The following is a 23,265-nucleotide window of genomic DNA, read 5'->3' on the forward strand; positions in this document are numbered from 1 at the left end:
ACAGCTTCACAATGAAAGTGTTTAATGTTTAATAGTTCCAGACATGACAGAGCCAAAGTAAAATACACTGAAGTGACTTGCTTTTTTAATGTGTGTGGTGGTTGAGAGAGGAAATTTTCATGTGTAGTACTTGGAGAAGGGTAGAACAAACTGACAACCACAAGGGGAAAAAAAAAAAAAAAAAAAAAAAAAAGAGTTGTTCTTTGAGGTACTGGTAATGCCTAGAAAGCACTCCTGACAGTAGGATGTTCCCATGAAGCCATTTGGTGCCAGCTCATTAGAAGGTTTTGGCAAGGATATTTGGCATAAAATAGATTTTATTTAGAATTAGGGACTCTGCTGCCTTGCTCTTGGCATGGAATGAGCTGCAAATTAAGCTGTCTTGTAATATAATGACATTACCTTGTATCATGAATCATTTTAGAATTAGAAACATTGATCTGAATAAAAATTCAAGACTTGTTAAGAAGCGGAGAATCATGTGCAGCTGATATTCAGGGCCTGAACACATATGCACGTGAAGAACGTGTTGCACTCTGTCCCAGCACTGCAGCAGTGTGCAGCATCTAAGCCTGTGTTCAATACCTGGATCCTTGTTTGCTAAGATTTCCAGTTACTCCAGTGGTCGCTTCAGTGGTTATCTTTCTCTCAGGTTCAATTTCTTTAAGAACTTCTCCTCACTGGACGTCTCAGGTGGCTTAATATTAAAATTTTATACTTGCCAGAGGCTTACTTTTCAATTAGGACAGGTTTGAAAAGTCTAGGTTAGGTGGAAGAAAGTTTTAAATACAGGGAGATGGTGGCTGGGCATGTGATGTCTCTCTAAATGTTTGATGAAGCACAGGGCTCTGTTCTGGCTGCCCATACTCTGCGTGGGGCAAAACCCCCACAGGGATGGTTGTGCATTTGTGGAGCGACTCACTCAGTATAACTGTGGCTTGTTTCCTGAAGTGAATTCAATACTTAAAAAAAATCCCAAACCAATCAACCAACTAAACAAAAAAAAGAACAGGAAAAAATGCCTAAACCAAAATTTGGTGTTGGTGTCCTCTTTATAAGAAATGGATACATTTGCAGTATGATCAGCTCATTTCCCTTAATAAGCCTCAAACTCACAAAGTTAGAAGTGGAGAGAGCTTCGTCAGCACTTCCTTGCAAATATTTCTCTCTCAGATCAAAGACACCATCCAGTCCTCTAAAGAAAGCTAAGTTATGGAGTGCTACAGATTCCTCTAGCCTGAGCATATAGGAATGCAATATGCTTTTCTGCATGTGTTGTGCTTTAGCATTCATAAGTATCCTTATGAAGGCAAGTTTTGAGTCACATGCTGTGTCACACTACAGGGAAGAAGAATATCAATTATATAGCATGCTTAATCATGAGAGGAAATGGATTTGACTAAACTGAATATGCAAATGCCAGTTCAAAATAAAATTATGAGCTCCTCCTGATATGCAAAATGCCACTGGTGAAAAACATTTTATATTAGTCCTTGACTTCAGGGGAGTGTGGTTTATGATGAGAAGAAAGAAAAAAACCAAGTAATTTAATTTCTTGCATTGTATTATTCTTGAAGCTGTTGGTATTTTTCTAGCTCGGAAAAGCGTAGCTGACATGAAGCTTTTAAAGCATATTTTGACATTTAAAATGCAGCTTCCTGTGCTTGCGTTCACGCACGGCTTCCTGAGACAAAGGGTGGTAAGTAAATACTCACTGCTGGTTTTCCTGCAAACACCACGAGGCTGTACAGGATGGGATTTGTTGTACACAAGAACAAGCTGTTTCTGGAACCTTACACCCCCTTGCCCTAATAAATCAGCAGCTGTTTGGCAAGGAGACAGAAACTGTCTTATTTACCCAAAACATGGTATTTACAGCTATTCACCCATGGTGTGGGTGGTCACAGTTCCCTTCCTGTGGCTGCTCGGTGAGAACAGCACCTCCCACCCGCTGTTACAGTAGTCTCTGGTGGAGCATCTTTTCCAGTCCTCATCGAAGAAGTCTTCCACTTCACGTGGTGTGGTGGGCTGGCTCAGAGAAAGGCGATGTACTGTACAAGAGCATCACGCTCTCCTGAGTGGGAAAACCTAATGCCAAAAATCTTTAAATACTGTTTAAAGTAGCTGGCATGTTGGCAATCGAAGCCAGTTTGCCACGTCCTCCATGAGTACTGGAACAAGTGATCAAGTTATACAGGAAAGTCTCTTTCCCCTCTTACCAGCTCTTGTTTAGAACCTGTTTGGTGGTCTTGGCTAATCGCACTCACAAGGTCGAGCTCTGTAGGGAGACTGTGGTGGGTTGACCCTGGCTGGATGCCAGGTGCCCACCAAGCTGGTTTATCACTCCGCTCCTCAGCTGGGCAGGGGAGAGAAAATGTAACAAAAGGCTCATGGGTTGAGATAAGGACACGGAGATCACCCGCCAATTGCCATCTCATCCAAGAATCACCTTGAGGAAATTAATTTAATTTACTACCAATGAAATCAGAGGAGGATAATGAGAAATAGACCCCACATCTTAAAACACCTTCCTCTCGCCCCTCCCTTCTCCCTGGGCACAACTTCACTCCCAATTTCTCTCCCTCCTCCCCACCAGCGGCGCAGGGACGGGGCCTGGGGGCTGCGCTCAGTCCCTCACACGCTGCCCCTGCTGCCCCTTCCCCCTCAGGGGGGCTCCTCACACCCCGCCCGGCTCCAGCCGGGGTCCCCCCGCGGGGCGCAGCCCCTCAGGCACAGCCGGCTCCAGCCGGGGTCCCCCGCAGGGCCACCAGCCCGGCCAGCAAACCTGCCCCAGCCCGGGCTCCTCTCCCCGCGGGGCCACAGGCCCTGCCAGGACCCTGCCCCAGCACGGGCTGCCCACGGGGTCACAGCCCCCTTCGGGCACCCCCTGCTGCGGCGTGGGGTCCCACGGGCTGCAGGTGGGGATCTGCCCCACCGTTACCCTCCACGGGCCGAGGGGCACAGCCGGCCTCACCTGCAGACTGCAGGCTTCCAGGCAGACAGAGAAGTAAAACTGAGGGGACAACAGCATTTCAGTGACAAATGCAGGCACTGGTGCAGAATTCACACGGGGCTCTGGGAAGACGGGGTATAAGCACTGGAAATTCACCTCTGTGATCTGAATCTTGTGCTTGTTCACTGCAAACTGCTCTGACTGTGACAGTGCCAACCAGCAGCCTTACTGCTGGCAGTGCCAAGTGGGCTTCTTGCAGCCTTCTCCTTCTCTCAGTATAGTTTTAAAATACCATTTTAATGGTGAAACAAGGCTCCAGAAATTAATGTGAATGTTTTAAGTCCAGAAGAGATTTCACAGATTCTGATCTGAAACTGCTTGCCCATCTGTGGCTGGGCTTTCAGTCGATGCTACTGCTAATTCATGAAACACATCCTGGCTTACTGGTGGCCTTGGAGGCCTGCTTGCATGCCTTGCCTTCTATATAAGGCCTGAAATCCTGGGTGTGGGGTAGCACCGCACCTTCACGCCACGCATCGGTAACAGGTGAAGCTTTGGGGCTGGCCCCTCTTGCCCCCAGAGGAGGGCAATGGCCAGCGTGATTCTTGGGAGGGCAGCGTTCCCCCAGCACTGCGCACACTGTGTGATGCGTGTGAGACTGCAGACAGCTCAGGTGAGGGAATGAGCCATTTCCGTGCGCGAAGGAAACTCTAACTGGGGGCTAAAACCCGGGCTGGGCTTGCTTAGGTGGCAGGATGAGGTTTGGTGGAAATGTCCTAGCTGGGTCCTACTTTGAATCCTGTAAAAACAGGAGCTTTTGAGGTATGTTATGTCTCTCTTTGACTTTCCAGTAAATAAACCCATGTTTATTAGGCTGTGGGATATATGGACTGGCAGAAGTGCCGGCGTGGGTGTCCAGAGCTATGCAGATATAGGATGCTCCCACATGATGCTGGGATGGTTTCGCTCCACTGCCTGCAAGCTCGGTGGTTATTCCGCACCTCTGGTGGTACTGTTCTGTCATGGCTTCATCTGAGCGAGGTTTGGGGTAAATCTGATGCCTTGAATAGGAGCTGTATCTGAGCTACAGTGTTTAGACTGGGGATTTCTGCTGTGGGGAAGACAACCAAATAAATAAATGGGAAGTGAAAGATGGATGAGCTGGAATGAGCTGTGACCTGACAGCTTTGTGACCAGTTTTGACTTACTTCCTTTTTGTGGTCTAAGCCGAGTACCTTATAAATTCTAAAGACATCAAAACTTTAACTAGCACAGCTGAAACTATCCTAGCACGGCTGGAAATCTAAAAAGCAGCAACTGTAACTAGAAGACAAGAGAGAGTGACAAGGGAGTGAGTTTTCTCCTCATAATGATGTTTTTGGGTATTTACTTCGCTTTTGACATTACAGGTTGAATCAGCACACTGACACAACTGTGGGCATTTGAGGTCACACAGGGAATGTCCTACAATCTAATATGGACCTAGAAATGAAAACAGTTTCATAGTTTATGCTTCTGGGATGCTGTACTGACCGACCTTGAAGATCTTGGGATCCTCAAATAGATACCTACTAACCCTCTCATGCTCTGTCAGCCATGAGGTGACGGGCAGTAGATGCCGTTCACCAACCACCAAGCAGTGTGCTGGGCCTGGGGGCCACTTCGTGCTTTGTCCACTGGGTAGACAGGAGGGCTAAGGGCTTTTGAGGGGAGGAGAATGTAAAATGAGATCAGCCGCCTCAGCTCTGGTCAGAGCACGATCCAGTCCAGCACCATGTTGCTTAGAGTGGCCAAAAATGGGATGAGCCATAAGAATGGGTCAAACAGTTTGCAGCTGAGAGGACTGAACTTGGGTTACTAGCTTTGTGTCTCAGTTGTACGGTTGTACTCAGTGGTACGGTTGTCTCCTATGAGCCTGTCCTAGACCTCTTTAATCCATATAAGCATCTGCAACGCCCTCTGGCAGGAGTCGCAGCTCAACTCTCTATTAAGGTTATTTAGTGAAGAGCTGGGGAAAGAGTTAGAAAATGAACTACGATAACAGTACTCCAACTGCAACTTGATATTTAGCATCATGCAGTGACCAACAAACCCTCTCTCCAGGGTATGCACAAGTGAAAGCTGCTAACTTTCCAGCAGTTCACTGTGCAATTGTGCGTAGCAATTTCCTGGCTGCCATCAATTCCTTTTGTGTTTCCTCGGAAGAGCCATGGGGCAGCTGGCGCACAGCAGTGAACTCCAGAAAAGTACCAGCTTTTCAGATGTTTGGGTTTTGGGTTTTTTCCCCCCTTCACAGAAATGGTCTCTAAAGAATACAGTTTTGTAGTATGCATTAGAACTTTGGAGTAGATTCCTGGCAGCCCCACGCCTGCTAGGTTTAAGTTTGGTGTTCCCTGCAGGACAAATTTCTTACCCAGAACTATAGATGCATGAAGACTCTGTACATCCATTAACAGTCTCCAACAGCTAATTTCAATGTTTATGTACACAGTTTTGTGCATCAAAAGCAGGCTGGTCCAAGAGCATACTTCGCCCTGTATGTGGGTGGAACCAGTCTGTTCTGGCTTGTTCAGACAGGGGCAACTCCCGAGCGCTGGCCCGTTACGTACTTTCTGTATTTGTAGACGAGGTGGGCTGTAAGTCTGTCATCTGAAATCTTCCTGGCAGTTATCTCAGTTCTACTATTTTTATACACCTACGTCAAACAAGCAGGAATTACAAAATCATTGACTTCCTGCCCTAAACCAAAGAGTCCTGTGGTACCTCTGGGTGCAAGACAAGCGGGATGTGGTTCCTTTATAGGGCTTCCTACTCCCTTTCTAGCCCCGCTTTCCGTACTTTTGTACCTCACATACCTTGTCCGTGTATGCCAGCGCTGTATTCTGTCCACATTCATCAGATCTCTTATCAGAATGTGCTTGATCTTTAAACTTCAAATCTTTAAAATTTATTTCACTGAGTACTTGAGGTATTAGAAACCTGCTCTAAATTCAGCCAGGAAGGTACCGCGTTTCCTCATCCAGAGAAGCATCTGGAGACTCAGCTGACAGTAAAAATGAAACAGGTGGAAACCTGGCTTAAGTCATCTGAGCCATCTTCCTCACCAGCGATGGCAGAAGACAGGGAACCTTCAGTGCTGCAGCAGATGTTCCATGCACAAACACCACTGTGGGAATGTGCCTGAGGGTGCATAACATCCACTATTGCCTTTGTACTACAAAAGCCCCTCTTCCTGGCCAGCTGTAGAGCTGTAGCTGTACAGCATTATCTGGTTTCAGACACCGTATTAAAAATGTAACAATCAGAATTTTTTAGAAGACATCTTTGTAACAGTCAATTAAATGGTGCCAGGATATGAGCCCAGAATGGAAACTTGCCTGTCTGTCCTGTCAGTTTGTTAGGACAGGCTGCAGCATACTTCTGGTGGGCTGACAGCTTTCCCTGGCAGGGCTTGGGAGATGGTATGGGACACGTTTGGAAGGCAGTCTGGATGCTGCTGCCTCGGTTTGGAAGGTAAGATGGTCTGACAGTACACACAGGCCACCTCTGCAAGAAACGAAACTGATCCGTTCTGAAGCCTCTCTCTCATTTTAGGTCTGTGAACCCCGTTCTCCTGCCCACAGCACTGAATCTGACCCATCTGATAGTATTTCTTTTCCCCTTGGCTTTTTTTTTTTCTCCTTCTTCCTTTTCTGTCTTCTGCCCTTCGCTTATCTTTCTCTAAGGATAAAAATCTTCATACTTCTTTTTGCAAGGCAGAAGAAATCTTCAGGGCTTTCAGCTATATAAACCTAATTTGTCAGGTTCCCCACCCCCCACCCCCCTAATGGATCTCTTATGCATTTATAATGTACTCAGTACCATGGTGTCTAGGGACCTTATACACAATTTATAAAGCAAACACTTTTCGCAAGAAGTTCCTACTTCTCTTCTGGCTGCTGCCAGTCTCTGAATCAGGCTGTTCTCTGATTTGCAGAGGAAGCCCAGCTGTCTGTTTTATACTCCCAACACAGCCTGTCTTTCTCCGTTTGTGGGATCGCAAAGTAGGGCTCGTGGTTTATTTTAGCAGCTATTAACTATGGACCTGTCTATAACCAACACAGCTGGCTACATTTCTCCATCAGCTTCAGCACTGGCATGAGTCAGCACTGGCAGCTCCCTGGCTCTGGGCAGAGCAGTATCCGAGGTAAGAGCCCAGAATGTTTCACTTTACCTCAAAGTGCCTTTACCAGAGAAAATAATTCGGTGCTGACGAGGAGTGAAATTTTGAGTTTCTGTGTCACTAGATGTAAGCAGCTGAATGCTGCAGGCGCCTGTTGGGAACAGCTTCCTACCCAGTAATCCAGTGTCTGACTGCTGCCTGCAGGGTGACCAGCCCTTCACAAACGCGTACGTTGTGCATCCAGTCGTGCATACCTGTTCCGGCCCTGAATCACTAAAGGTGAGCTCTGTCGTACGGAGGGCCTTTACTGGATCCAGCTTTCCAGTCTCCAGTATAACACCGTGATAACAGTGTGTTTGTATTTCACTCCACAGTGGCAGTGGGCAATGGAGACCACCTTGCTTCAAATCCATGTGCTTGAATTCTTCTGCTTACACTTGTTTTCCAACAATAATATATGCAACAGCACCTAAGAAGAAACATTATTGGAACGTTCACATGGCTATTCACACTTCTATTTCCTAGGTCACCAAAGAAGTTGACCAAAAACCCCTTCAAAGCCCCCAAAGCCCGTGCCACGGATGTAGACATACCAGGCCAGATGAGTCCAGCCAAAGAGACTCTGAATAGCTGCGGGGCAGTACTGAGGGCGAGCTGTATTGCTGTCTAGGGTTACCTCTGAATTTGAGACTAAACAGAAAGAAACACCGATGAGTAAGTTTCAAAAATAATGGATTCAACCATGAATTAGAAGGATGAGCTAAAGTTAAATTCCTTCTGATTAAAAAAAAAAACAACAAACCAAGAAAACGTGCCACTAAATCTTCATTGTACTCAGCTAGTCCTTGTGTTACAAGCACTGCTAATGGTGCAGTGCCCTTTCCTGCAGCTCTGGATACTGGATTACTACTGGTATGCCCATCACCTCTCATCACACTAAACGCTCTGCCTCCCCTCCATTTCCTACTGAAGTCTTCACTTAACAAGCCCCAGCTTCTTAAGAGTAATGCTGGACCTGTTTCATGAGGAGGGAGTGCAGGAGCCTCCTCAGCAGTTTCTGGGAGGGGCAGATGTGCAGATCTGTCCTTCTCACCACTCTGCAGTGTCGCAGTTCCCTTCTGTTTCATCTTCCAAGCTTGATCTCACTCAGACAGGAACCCTCCATGCCCTTACCTTGCTGGAGATGGTAAGTTTGACTAACTACAAATACTCACATAAATGAAGGCTTCAATTAAGTCTCTATAAAATAATGTCTCAAAGTATAACAACATTTTTACTAGCTTGTTAAGTGATAAAAAAATGACAAGGTGAAAGTTGTTAATAATTTAAGTTAATATTTCTCATGTCTATTTAATTGCTAAACTACAAATAACCCTTACAGTATTTTCAGTAAACTCTTGTTGCAATTTATAGCTTAAAAAACCCTCTAAACCAAGCTGTACAGAAAAAAACCCCATGTAATTCAAGAGGGAGCACAGAGATCTGGGAACTGATCAAGGCATAAACAAAAACATGAAATGGCAATGAGCATCCAAACCAGCAAAATATATTTAAGTAATATCACATATACACACACAAAAAAAATCTATTTACAGATCTACAATTGGTATATCCCATAAAAATCCTCCCACAGAAAGGTATTTATAAATGAGAAAATTAACCCAGTTACATTGTCTACTGCTGGCAACAGAGGTGCTTTATGGCTGGCATAGCATTAATTATGCCTTTGCAAAATAAAGGGAAAACTTAATTAAGTTGAAGAAACTTTCTGGGAAAAACTTGAACTGAAGGCTAGACAACACAATCACAAGGTGTACAAAGCACAAGGAACTGCAAATACTCTGGTAGTGCAAAAATGAAGAATGGCTTTTTTTCCCCCAATACTTGCTCAGTGAAAAATACTACCGTGAATTTGCAATCTGAATTCCTTTTAAAGACTTACATTTGTAGGACTCAGTGCGTTAGCATGTTTCAGCAAGGCTGACACCATACAGGAGGTAAATGAAACACAGTCAACATAAAATTACTAGCATGATATAAATTTATAACAACCTTTATAACAAAATGTCTGAATATACAGTATGGAGACAAGCCTCTAAAAAAAGTTTAATTTTCTCCATGCAGACAATTTGTAAGCATGTTACTGCTAAACAACTTGTATGTAACTGACCGCATATGCAACATTCTTTGGAATTAGATTTAACCTTCTCCTTCAGGCGTTGCCCCTGTATTTCATACAGGGAACAGCAGAGGGGTAACTCCCCACTGGGATTACCAGCTGGAGCTCCAGTATGCACCCAGGGCTGGGCAGAGACCTGCGGAGGTGGAGAAAAACTCCACTGGGAACGTGGTTCAGGTAGGACACCCTGGTATTGGTGAGTGTGTAAGTGAAGAATTAATGCTGTTGAATTCCTGAGGCTCATCATCCCACAGCCCTGGCTTTGCTGTGTTTTGAAATACACAAGACAGTCTCTGCCCAAAAAGGCCTCGTAGTCTGAATGGCTGTAAACATTTTAGTTTAAATCAGCATTTTCACCATGTCTTCGCTGTTTAAAAAACAACAAAATCCAAAGTAGGAATACCTTAGCTGACCCTAAAACTATTTCAAACTCAGAAAACTAGAGTTCTTTAATTCATAAAACTGAAACAAATCTGAAAACATGATTTTGCAAATAATCCTTCTGCTCTATTTGTAGCTGACTCATACCTATCTAACTTTCAGCCATCTGCTAAAGATCACCAGGTCTATCCTAGAAAAAAATAGCTGGAAACCATTTAATAAAGAGAGGCAAAAGATCAGCACCAACTGTTGCGTTTGCTCTGCCCAAAGCTAGGCCCATCACTGCACTGCAGAGCCAACACTGCTCACAGTCCCAGGACAGGTCAGGAGTCCCATGCTTTCCCTGTTTCCCTTGATGTACAAAAGGAAAGAGAAAGACGACATCTGTGAAAATGTAGCAGCAGCAGGTACAGAGTAAGATTTACCCATTAAAATTAGTTGGTAGTGGTTGATAGCCAAAGCTTTTCCAAACCAGAAAGGACTAACTTCTTGACTTTCAGATGTTCACAGAGTGACTATCGGGTATTACTGCACTGCTTTATGGCGACTTCATTAAAAATTTCTAGTGCTCAAGCTGTAACAGTTTATGATGCAATCAGATGAACCTTTACTAAAACAGCAGTCAAAATAATGGTGATTTTACAAACCAAATGACTGCTTTCATACAATCATTTTTTCTCTGTACCCCAGGGTTGTTGACCAGAAATGGCTGAAAATTACTTCTGCAGGAGACAGCACTGCTTTTCTGCAACCTGACGGAAGCTCTAACCTCAAGTATCCAATTTATGTGCTTGAACGAGGAGCGTATGCACCCACCCCAGGCTCCAGAGGATGACTTGGAACAGAAGTGCTCTTAGGTTATTCAACAGCCATAAATGATTCGTCTGTTTGACCTCTGGCAAAGTCAAAACAAATCTAATGGGCACAATCACAAGAAAATTCATCCTAAAATAAAGAGATCAAATGAGTCTTCCTCTGGAAATATTTAATTCTCTTTGTTAATGAACAGTGGAGCACTTCAGGTCACTAGCATGGATTCAGATGTCCAGCTTTCAGACACCTGAATTTAAATGAGATGACTGCTACCTCAGGCTGCCACGTCAGGAACTGAAGTTGGCTACTTGTAGTTAGATGGTGCAGTTACCCTCTGGCCCTTACTGAGGACAGCCACCTCTCCAATCCATGACAGAGCTGCAATCACAGCATTTACTTAAAGACAACCCAAGGGAACTGAGTCTTGGTAGGGTATCTCATCTCATTTCTTTATCACCTTTTCACTTCATGGAAGGGAATAGAGAAAGGCAAAGTGGGGTGGCGGGTGGTGCCTTGCTAAACAAAGTTGTATAAAACACACTAATGAAGAAATTTAGTGCCTGTCACTTGTAAATCCTACAGAAACACAATTTTTAAGTTGGTGGGTGCAGATTACTCTGGCTATTACAGATCTCTTAGTTTAATCACACATTTTATTTTCAGGAGTTACTAACAGGTATCAGTGTTAGCAGATTCTCTAACTTGGCTGACTAAAATGTTCAAACAAAATTAGAAGAACCCTTGATGGCAAAGACTTAAAGATCTCCTAAAGTATTTTCATATATTTAAGTAAAAAAAAATATTAGTAAGTTATATTTGCGACAAGTATCAGCTAATGCCTAACTTTTTTATTAAAATACTGATGGAAACAGAGAAAAGTAAACTCTAGGTCTACAGGATTGCACACACATATACAAAAAAAACCCACCACAAATTGTACTGTCTTAGCTGCTCAGCTGTTTCACTCCCTGTTTTCTGTACTTGAGAAAACAAGATCAGCAAGTTATGCAGATTCTCTGACTGAAGAGGAAAGGCTAGGACAGATTTTCTAGACTCCCATCCAGCTATGTGAGTGGAAGGATTAGGACTGGGACCTTGTGGCTGGAAGAACAGAGCTGAGGAACACTCAAGATTCCCTTCTGTCCTAAGGGAATAAATCCAATCTTTCTGACAACTTTGCTTGTGGTTTTAACAGATAATGAACTCATTGGTCCAATTCTGAAAGTAACACTGAAAGGTTTAAAAAACTGCACTTCAGAAAATACTGAGGAGCACCAGAACATTAGTGGGTTGTCTGACTCCCCTGTAGCAAACTTCCACTGATGGCAGTACAGAACTGAGGCAGGGGCTGAAGATGTAAAAGGAAATAAAACTAAAGATTCTTGATAGCTACTTACCTACAATGGCTATTCATTCTTCTTATTTTTTTGGCTCAGTGCTGTTTCATAATACCCACGACCCCACAATACAATTTCAAGGACGTATAAGTTGATTTGAGTATTAGCTTGGTTCCTTTCCTATATTTGAACCTTATAGTGGATATAAATGACAAATAAGTATGCTGTAACATTCAGAGGAGCTGCTGTCCATCAAACTGGTGACTCTGAAAAAGGCTGCTTTAAGTAACGCACATGAACATGCAAACTGTCTCCAAAATGCATGGTCACATTAAGTAAGTCTCTTACATATGTACATATACAGACCAGAAACAAAACTCAAACATCATAGTCCTACCCTCTCCTGTTTTAAGATTGTGGTTTCTAATTGTTGCATATACTGTAGCTGCTCAAACAGCTACTGAATAAAGTGAGCGTAGCAGACATTTTTTTTTTTTTGGAGAAAAATAGTCATATAAAATGTTGTAAGTACAGTACAGTGAGTAAGTTCCCAGAGTACTCACTTCATTTTCTCTTTGGTTGCTAATTAGGATTTGACAAGTTTGAAACCCTGTCCCGTGTCCAGCACTGTGGGAAGAAACCAACTCATTTTCAGTCTTTTCAAGCACCTAAAGCATGCTTTACAGACCCAGAACAGATTGAGACCACAAAACCAGTTTGCCAAATGCACTAATGGATAGGTGACACGTGGGAAGTATATCATCCAGTGTTTGGCAACATCGCTTCCTGTTGGCAAATGCAAAGTGTAGTCACTCCAGTGTTTCGACACACCATACACTGCTTTCACTGTACGTCCCTTTTCGGACCAGCTGATGTTGCTGTCAGGGTTACAGTTGTACTCAACCCATTGCCTGGTGAAGTCCCCAAGCTGTGGAGGGTCTGCTTCCTCGATGTCTACAACTCTGGCCATTTCTGCTCCTTGCACAGCAACATACTGGTCATTTACTTTTCTTACTTCTTTAACCCAAGGCTGAGAGTTCTCACAGTCTAAAACGATGATGAGTCGAGAACAAAAAGTGCCATTCTTCTCTCTCCACCACTCCAACAATGTGTCTAGTCGTAAAGCATCACCTCCTGCCACAAGTAAAAAAAGATTTACATTAGGATGAAGAAACAGAAACCTCTGCAGAGTTTTGACTGCGGGTTCCAAGAATCCCTTATTTTAACAACCTGGACAGACATAACAGAAGTTTTCAACTGATCCTCCCTGCCTGTATGCTGCAGATCTCCAGAGAGGCATTAACCGATTCCACCTGACATCTGTGGCAGATGGGGCCATTAACTCACCCTCGATTTAAAAAAAAAAAAAAAAAAAAATTCCCTTACAGAGTGAAAGAAATCACAGACTATTGAAGAAATCTGGAAATATCTGAAGGAGGATAGAAAACCTAAAATAAGAGTTTATTTTGTATTAAATCTTAATAATTTTAAGGCAAAAAAAAAGGGACATTTTTCATATGTTCTTATTAATATTAAAGAGAACTCATCTTTTACAGGAAAAGAGAGGACTTCTGAGCAGAACACATGCTAACTGTTTCAAAGCACAACGAGAAAGCCACCTACAGGCACAACCATGGCTTTGGCTTGAAAAATTCATGTGACCAGAAATGGAGAGATTCGCTCTAGACACCAATGTCTTCAGTTTCAAGAAAATTAAAACTGGCATGGATTTACAACTCAACGAAGCAAAAATCTCATATGGAATTTTTCCACAATATTTATTTCCTGTAAGCTCAGAAAGCATTTGCAACTAGAACGTGCACCTTCTCGTGTTCCCTCTCAGCTCTTGCTCCAGCAAAACTTTGAAAGAGCAGACTGTAATTAAACCAAGCCACCTGTACTGGGGAGTCCTTCTGGTTAAGTGTAATGGATACTGTAGGATTTATGCTCTGAAAAGCACACTTAAGTGCCTAAGGAAAGCATCCTGCAAATAAGTGAATAAAACCACATTGCCTCCATAGTGACTATCAATGTGAAGAAATGGTATGTCTAGGTGTTTGCGTGTTGGAGCTATGACACAAATTTACAACAGCACTCTAGTTTGAAACTGTCAACGTCAAATAAAAAAAAGCAGACTTTTAGAAGAAAGGCAGAAAAATATGATTTAAAATAACTGCATTTTAATTCCATAGTTATCTTCGCTGTGGAATATAAGTACATTTAACAGTGTTTAAAATCTTGTTAGTAAGAGTTTCACTGCACTAATGAATCTCAAATGGAATAGGTGCAATTTCAGCATTAACATTTCTACCTGTAAGAGGTGACAAAAAAGTGCTTCAAATTAATAGCTCACAGTTAAAAGCTGTGAGCATGCTATCACAGTTAAAGTAAAAGCAAAATTACAAGGCTACATTTTTTTCCAAAAAAATATGTACACTTGGAAAAATTTAGCACCAAGGAAAATCTTAATATGCAAACCTACAAGTAATGACTTGTACACAATCCCCACACTGTGGTAGTTATTTACAGCAGAGACTTATACAGAAGCAGCTTCCTTTTTCTAGATAAGCCTTCCATGTCAATTAGCAGTAAAAATTACTTTATTTGTTCACATTTTAAAAGCTTTTAAATAAATTTAATTTACGGTAACTATGCAGGGGGTGCAGGTGATTTCAAAACAGTACGGGACAGAGCTGCCCAAAGAAAACCATCTCATCATTCATACACATACACAAATACATGCTCAGCTTCTAATCCTACTGACCTCAAACACATGGACTGATAGGACTGTGCAAGATTTAGGCACCAAGCTGTGCAAGAAATCCATGCATCTGGCCACATCTGGCTCTTTGGCAGGTTTTTCAGGCAGTTAAGCCGACAGTTTCAGCAACAGAGGCAAAGCTTCATTAGCCCAGCTCTTGCCTTTGCCTTCACTCGGAGAACATGACCTCCCAGGTTGTTTGACTGCTCATACTTTATGCATGACTAGTTAACAATTTCTTACATACACCATTGTGTTACATCTCAGCTTCCAACATGAGAGAAACATCATTAGTGAACTAATAAATCCAGTAAGTCTGCTTTAAAAGATGTCATTACAAAGCAAAGACTACACTCCTACTGCTGTGCCCTATCACAGCATAAGCTGGCAGCGAGACACTGCTTTTTCTATTAGATCAGAATGTTGTATTTCATCGTTGCCATCTCTCTCCACCCTCTCCAGAGGTTGGAGAACGGTACACATTACTGGAGCTGATGACCAAATGTTCCATCTGTCAAAAACCACCACTGTCCAATACATGCAGTACGATTACACAATCAGCCTTCATCTTTCCAGTTTATACTTCCAGTTACATTCAGGAGCAGTGCTATCTGGAGGGACTATCATGTTACACTCCATGATTTTGCTAAAATTAATCACCAAAAAGCATGCAAGACACATGACAGCTGCCTGTTCCTATCTTCTTGTGACTATACATATCTTCAATTAGAAGCTGAAGATGGGCTTGGACAGAGAACGGCAAAGCTCTGTGAGAATGTCGGAACACTACTGTAGTTACACACTTTCTCTTTTAGCACAAAAACTTTATTTTAACAGTTACCTTGGCCCTTATCCTAAAAGTGAAGTCAGAGTTTAATTTAAGCTACAGCTACCTGAGCAGGTACAGAGAGACCTGTGCTCCCGTCACACTCCAGGCTGGCCAGATGTAAGGCAGGACTGGGCTGGAAGCTGTGCAGTTTTTGCAGCAGCACGTGGCTCCCTATATGCTGGAAAGCTAACCCTGTCTGTGCTGCCGGCTGCAGCACGGCTGGGAGGCAGTTTTGCTGCTGGCCGTGGACACACTAAGCAGTTGCACAGGGCGGCAGCTGCTCTTTTGGACAAACCACCCTACCCTTGGAGAAGTCACTCCGCTGCCCCGGCATATGCTGCGGTACCTCGCTCGTGCTAAGCTCGGCGTACAGCTGTGGCTTTTTGAAATCATAGGTATGGATGAAGCCTTTGAGAAAAAAATAACGTGTTGCTTCTTCAGCAGGTCTAATGGTGCAGGCATGGAGTCGCACCAAACAGGCACACAGCCTCCAGCTGAAAACCGACCTGAGCAGACCACAGGCAAAGCTGTCTGTCGGCACTGTTGAGGAGCACATGCCCCCGGGGGGGGGGGGCAGACTGATGACAAACAGGCAGGAGCTCCCCGAGCACTACCCAAGGGAATTAATTCTGTCCCAGGAAGAAAGAGAAGCTGCAATTTTTCAATGTATTAACTACAAGATTCGCTGTTCGCACACAGCAACCCCAGAAGCACAGTTCCATACAGCAGAAGAAGGAAGCTAAACCTACCAACGGTCTGTAATCTTCAGGGTTACCAAGGAATACAGCTGAGACAGAACTGCCCATCATAGAGAGATCAAAAAAGAAAAGGGGAAGGAAAGGGGGGTGGGGGGGCGAGGAAAGGGGGGTGGGGGGCGAGGAAAGGGGGGTGGGGAGGAAAGGGGGGTGGGGAGGAAAGGGGGGGAGGAAGGAAAGGGGGGGAGGAAGGAAAGGGGGGGAGGAAGGAAAGGGGGGGAGGAAGGAAAGGGGGGGAAGGAAAGGGGGGGGAAGGAAGGAAAGGGGAGGGGGAGGAAGGAAAGGGGAGGGGGAGGAAGGAAAGGGGAGGGGGAGGAAGGAAAGGGGAGGGGGAAGTGGTGAAGTTTATGCCAGGCGTATGATAAGGTATTAAATCAGCCCTTTATATAGGGCTTTGTAGTCTTAAGGCTACACTGTGCCCACAGGGACCCCCAAACTCCAGGATCTCAGCAAACCACAGCTGTTTTCATGATACAAGGTTTGCTCTACGTTTGAAGACCTGGTTTTCTAGTGTGGATTGTACAGCTGCCTCCTACTTCTTTTATTGATTCTATCTTCTATATAAAAAGCAGAGCACATCTTAATAACATGAATGCAGCCCTTCATGACAGCCTAACTGACACAGTGACACAGAGCACTGTAATACACTGCCATGTCCAGGGAAGGAGAAAAGATTATGCTTTTCCATTATAGTGACCAAATATTCCTCAAAATACAGGGGAAATCTGTCTTGAGAGCAGGAAGGGCTTTTCTGGGGGGGGGAAAAAAAAAAAGTTATCTTTAAAGTTCACTTGGATTGTACATGGAATTTGAAGTCATGTTTAAACTTGTAAGCATACATTTGGGGTCAATGATATGTAGACAATTTTGAGAACAAGTGTAAGATCAGTTAGCTGCCAAAGTGACTAAATACTAAAATGACACGAAGTTCATGAAGTAACATACCTGGCTGCCACACAGAGCAAGGTAAGGCAAGAGCTCCTGCTTTTCGTCAAGTTAACTGCACACAAAAGGGGCTTCTGCATTTCACAATCCTCCCCGCTAGCAGAGGTAGGCACCTGCAGCCTTGCCTATTTTGACAATTCCTTGTAGGCCCTGAATCTCTCAACAGCCATGCTCTGCAGATGACCCCTTCCTTCCCTGACAGGAGCTTGTATAAACCTGTTCTCCAAAGACTGGTGATTCCTTGACATTCTGGACTATCAGATAATAGATGTGACAAAAACATCAAAGTTTTGCAATACGCCATGATGTTTTAAAGAACAAATTAATTGATTTGGAAAATTTATCAATTCCAAAACTATTAATAAAAAAACCTGCCAAACCAGTTACCTGCCAGTGCCCATTCGCCAGTGCCATGTGAGTGACCACTGTAATATAAAATGTAGGTATCATGTCTGGGTCCATCTGCTGTGCGAAGTTCAAGAAAAGACTTGATCTTGGAGTGAAGAGTATCAAAGGTCAGTCCGCTTGTAGAGTAGTCACAACCATATGTTTCAATCATATGATATGCAAAAAATCTTTGGATGGCATTAAGCATGCCAGTAGACCTCAGATTTAACTCTTGTACATGCTCAGGTGGAAGAAGAGTTGGTTGGCCATCAGGACTAAAAAGAAGAAAACCAGCTATGATTATGATTTATAATTATTTCATGCTTAGTTGACTTTCAGCAATTGAGTGTTTTTTTCCCTGTGCATCTCATCTCTGATATGAACTAGCACTGTTCTAAATGGAAATTGGCTCGAAATGTACAGTTCATAAACAATTCAAAATACTGTATTTGAGTGAGGGACCACTACCTCTCCCTTCCTTCTGTCACATTTCACTTCAAAGCAGTCCTACTCAAACCCATGCTATTCCTACAGCTGAGAGACAGAGGGATAGAGAGAGGAGCTGTGATGTGAACAGACTATGTAGGCTTCGACAATTAAGTCCCATGCAAGAATTCGTGCTAATCTGCATAGAATATCATGCAAGCTAGTTTCCAATAACTGACTAAAGAGAAATCCAAGGACACATTTTGCTCAGGTATTCTGAATTAATCTCCCTCTGTTCCAAACCAGCCTTTATTCAATATGGTACTCATACAAATACAGTTAATTCTTACTTGTGTGTGCTGTTCAGGTGCTGATCTTTCAACACAAGAAATGTGTTTCATATAATGGCATTCACAGCTTAGAAAATGGGAGTTCTAAGAAAATTACAAACTAGACCTGGAACAAACCATGTATATATAGAGGGGTGCGCGTGTACCTGTCTCTGTGTGTATACATATGAATATGCATACACAGCAAAAGAATCCCTGGGTTCCAAAATGGATTTTATTTGTATTTATATATACTTTCTATATAGAAATATATAATAAAAATGTTTTAAAATGTATAAAATACACTTTTTTTTAAGTCTACATAGCTATTCATTAATCATGACAATAAGAAATTTGGTCTTGCAAGACACCCAGCTATGGGAGCGCTCTTCAGGATGCGTTTTCAGAAAAAGAAATGCATTCATCACTCTTCAGCCAATGTAATAATGGTAATGATAAGGAGCCTAACTGACAGCTTTACCAAGCTGACCTGATTTATGCTTAGCTGGAGACATGGAGAGGTTCCGTGGGTGAAAATATGGAGACAGTCTTACTCTACTAATACAAATTATAACTTCCATTTTTTATACATGTGTATATTTCATGTATTTTGTTTGCAAGTCACTGTGTAATGCTACCAGGTTTCTTTTTTGGTCTAGCTAATTACATTGTGTGCCTCCTCACCTGGCTCACATTCTACTACTACAGTTATACAGAATACATCGTCATTACTGTTTGTCTCAGCAAGTTTCAACGGGCCCATCATTGAAACAGTCAAGCTTTTTTGACAAGGAAGCTTAGTTCTGTCAGGTCCTAAACAGTTGTTCAAAAGTATCTCATTCACTCAAAAATTAGAGGGAGCTGCCAGAGCCAAAATAATGTAATACAATGAAAGAATCAATTTGTTGCCACGGAAACAAAATTAATTTATTCATATTTTAATGTAAATATTGAAAAATAATTTTTTTAACCCCTAACAATAATTGACTACAGGGATTTTTTAAGACTGCATCGCTGAAGACTGTAGATCAAGAGCTCAGAAAATTTGTTTCTCTCTTTGCATGAGATAGGGACTGTGGAATCTGCCTATGCATGACTGGTTTGTGAAGCGTTCATTTGCTTTCTAAAAGCAAATTAAATACATATAGAAAGGTAGAGTTGCAGTTACTCATCTTTTTTGGAAGGCAAGGCAAAGGAAAAATACAAAATCTGCCTACTTAAATTTGTACTTAATTATTGAAAAAAACAAGCAACAGTGCTGCATTGCCTCTGCGAGCTAACAGTACAGTTACACTGCTATGAAGTTCAAATACGTGGTAACTATACCTGCAAAAGTTGGTGGGAATCACAACAGCATACCCAACACATGTTCCTCCCAAGCAGTTTCCCAGCTCATGGAAAAGCCCATGAGCCATGGACTCCAGAGGTAAAACGATGAGAAATGCACTCATGAAGATCCCATTGGTTGGCTAAAAAGAAAATAGAGATTGAGCTATTGCACGAAAAATCCTTCCTGTTGGTTACAGTTATACGAATAATTCCCCGTGTATGAACACACATAACTGGATCCTGAAACACGCAAATTATTATATGAAATGTATACTTATTTTTCCACATACTATACAGTGAAGTACTCGCATGGCAAATGAAAGGCTTGGGGAGAAGATGGCTGGTAAGCAGGGGTCACTCTTTGGAAAGGAATGTATTTAAAAACACTAACAGCACAGGACTCGGGTTTAAAAGCCCTGATGATAGGTTAGCTTTACCCACTTAAGCAGGAAAATCAAATACCACAGAATTATTTATGTGCATAAAACAAGTATATCTGTAAATATCTGCAGGGTCAGGCCTTAATCAGTACAGTACAACACAGAATATTATGTACCTAGCATCAGATGGCTGCATACTACATTACGTCATTAAAAACATAGATTTAACTCTAGATTTAACTATTCTTACCTTTTAACACCAAGAGTTTTTAGAACATTCTTTGTGGAATACTATGTATCACACAAAAGATGACTTCTGAGAATATTTATGAACATTACTCCCATTAAAATGACAATTGTTTATCAGCTACATAAATATCAGATGAGAAGGAGCATCCACTACACAACTTCACAGCATTCACACAGTTTATACCCTACCTACACCGAGCTTTCCTGTTTTATAGACTGATACAGATGATTTCTGTAAAAAAGAAGTTTGAAAAGTTAAGTTTCAATCACTAGCACTAGTAAAATAAAAACAGACTGCTGAAATGCTAGCTGTCAGAGGCAGAACAGATACAGCTTCATTTTAATTATTTTAATATGATGTAAATGGGTTTAATGAGGCATTAAAGGCTTTAGGAAAGGTAGAAACAGTATTATATAATTAATCAAGAACGTTAATACACATGGTACGGTTATTAGATAGTTTATTATGTAGCCAAGGGAATAAATTCACAGCTACAGATTTCTGTCTTGAGAAGAGTCCCGTGGCCTCTGACCACATTTATGTTTTATTCACCCTCTGTGCATAAATCCATGATATTCATTTTTTTAAAAAACAGGATATTACCTTATTGTTTAACACTCAGTGATTTGATGTGGACTGGGAGTTTGGCTTAACGCATAGAATAAGCCATTAATAATTTTGAAAGTAAATTATACTGAAAAAAATGAAATTTAAACCAGCTCATTTCTTGTTGTCACATGGCACTAACTCAACTATATTCAGTTTTTAAACACATAAATATTACAAGACTTGGTCTGAAAGAACAGCTTTACCTATCTAATGTGCTTCCTGCCCTAAGGAAGAATCCTGTTTGCTGCCTGTCCTGGTTTTAAAGTGTCCCATTATACTTCTGATGGAAGGATCTCACCTATGTCCTTGAAATGGTGACAGCAATACTTCTAACCGCAAATAAACACCAGAATCTGATATTAACTGATAACTCACTGATAGCACTATTCTCAAATAACTGGTGACTGTTAATTGATAGCATTATTCTCAAATTCCAACACCTGAAACCACTGTAAAACTATAATCCAGCTCCTACTATGCTTCGGACAATTCATGACAAATGAAAAGTTTATTTATTTGGCTTCTAGCTCTCCAGGACATGAAGATAGGACATTGAGCGAACATCAGATCATATCACAGAACAACCATGGAGAGCTTCCCCTAACCCACAGCCCTGCACACCCTAGTACAAAAGTGCAATCAATCTGCTTATTGACCTGCTATCGTTTGAACTACGAAACTGGTTCAGATATAACCAGCTCATCAACCAGTGATAATGCTAGTGTTAATACTGCAATACAATTTCATGTGATATAATGTAATTTTATGTTTTGGTGCAGTAATTTGAATCCACAAGGAGCCATGTGTGCCTACGAAGCAGACATACATTGTAGGAGATTCACAATCACTTCTATGTACATAATTTTCTTAGACATCTCAGGAGAGATGTTGCATCCCTCCAAATACAACCCTTCCCCCATCCCAGTCTTGACTACTCTCAGAGGGCTGGGATCAACGAGCAAGTGAGCAGATGGAATGTATTTACGACTAGTGCAGAGAAGCATTCACATAGTGATCCTCGAGTTTTGTGTCAGAGAATAAGGGTTTTCAGAGTAATTTCCCTGAAATCCATATAATTACCTGAAATCACCAGAAGACAGGAAAGCATAAACCACTGTAATAATTATGGTGCAACTTCAACTTGTTTTGTTGTCAAGAAGGAGGAAAAAAATCCTATAACTAAGACAATATAATTTTTGTTTCAAATGTATCATCAGAAAGTGCGCATTTTTGTTGCTCATTTTCCCTAATGCACTCTGAAAATGAAAAGCACTCAGAGCAGCAGCAATAAAAACTTACAAATATTTGGTTAGTTTTCATTCTATAGAAGCCTTCTAAAATATAAGATTCTGATGAAATAGTGGAGCTCTCTAGCTAAATTAGTTTCAAGTTTTGGAGACTTACTTTTGTAACTGTGGATACCAGAAGGATAATTTACTTTAAGTTATAAAAAAAAGGAAGACTTGGATCCTGCAGAAATTGAAGGGCTTGTCTGGAAAAGCTTCCTATTCCATCAGTTAGAGGACTTTCTCAACTTTGGAAAGACTGAATACATAGACTGGGAAGTTATATAATGCATTTTTATGACAAATTCAGCTTTTCCATCATGTATAAATGTGACATATATGACTCTTCTTGGATCTCATTAGAGCAAACTGCTCTTATACTGCATTAGTGTTTTGATCGCAGTGAGCATATTACAAAATAAAACCCACATTTGCCCATAAAAAGTACAGCAATCATAATATCCTAAAGAATACTATTACATTATTACTTTGTATGAATGTTCTTGTGGAAGTGTTCTTACAACATGCCAGGTTGTTATAAACACTCCCTGCATTTCCCCAATCCCCTAAACACATGGAAGTTATTAAATCCACAGTGTTCTTCATTAACACAATTTGAGATTACCACAAAGATTAATAGTTTTCACCAAACTTCTGACTGAGTCTGACTACTAAAAAATATCCACATTTGATTTTTGAAAGTACTCCTACTAATATGAAGATACCGGCAAGAAAATTCACAAGTACTTGTGAGATAAGGATTCCACACAGAAACCGTAAGGATCATCTCAGTGATCCACCTTGTTCTGTATCTTGCTTTGAGTTTGTACCAAATATTAAACAAGTATGGGAAATATGCTCTGTAGTGTTATGAATCAACTCAGCTCCACCTGAAGTTTCAACTTTGTTTTTCATTTAGTGACCGTCTTACGCTATTGGAGTAGGAAAGTGTTGTTAGTATGGATATTTTACATTTTTAGACATCTATCTAATGTAAAGACTTGCTGTCAGCACTTCAACAGTTTTGATTTAGAAGAAATGTATCACTAAAATATAAAAATGATTAACGATGCTCAGTGCAGCTCTACAGTAAGATTTTGATTTATTAAAAAATATTTTAATTCAGCACTGCAAAGACATGACTGGTGGCATTT

The 23,265-nt window shown here is 41.8% G+C and overlaps 1 protein-coding gene and 1 long non-coding RNA gene across 6 annotated transcripts in view; one reads left to right on the top strand and one right to left on the bottom strand.

The window, feature by feature from the left end:
- Positions 1-2,399: 2,399 nt before the first annotated feature.
- LOC129736144 (uncharacterized) lies at positions 2,400-9,180 on the top strand. The gene is made up of 2 exons (XR_008732360.1): positions 2,400-7,394; positions 7,490-9,180. It is a non-coding gene; the product is annotated as an uncharacterized LOC129736144 (long non-coding RNA).
- The window catches only part of TMEM168 (transmembrane protein 168), a 28,540-nt gene continuing 13,914 nt past the window's right edge, over positions 8,640-23,265 (bottom strand). For all 5 annotated transcript variants that reach the window (XM_055711057.1, XM_055711058.1, XM_055711059.1 and 2 more), the window contains 3 exons: positions 19,584-19,726; positions 17,503-17,777; positions 8,640-12,959 (listed from right to left, as the gene is read on the bottom strand). In XM_055711057.1, coding sequence (XP_055567032.1) covers positions 12,412-12,959; positions 17,503-17,777; positions 19,584-19,726 — 966 coding nt within the window. In that variant the 3' untranslated portion in view covers positions 8,640-12,411. The remainder of the gene's footprint in view (positions 12,960-17,502; positions 17,778-19,583; positions 19,727-23,265) is intronic.

Source organism: Falco cherrug, chromosome 5 (genome assembly GCF_023634085.1).
Source record: "Falco cherrug isolate bFalChe1 chromosome 5, bFalChe1.pri, whole genome shotgun sequence".
In the NCBI taxonomy this organism is placed as follows: Eukaryota; Metazoa; Chordata; class Aves; order Falconiformes; family Falconidae; genus Falco; species Falco cherrug.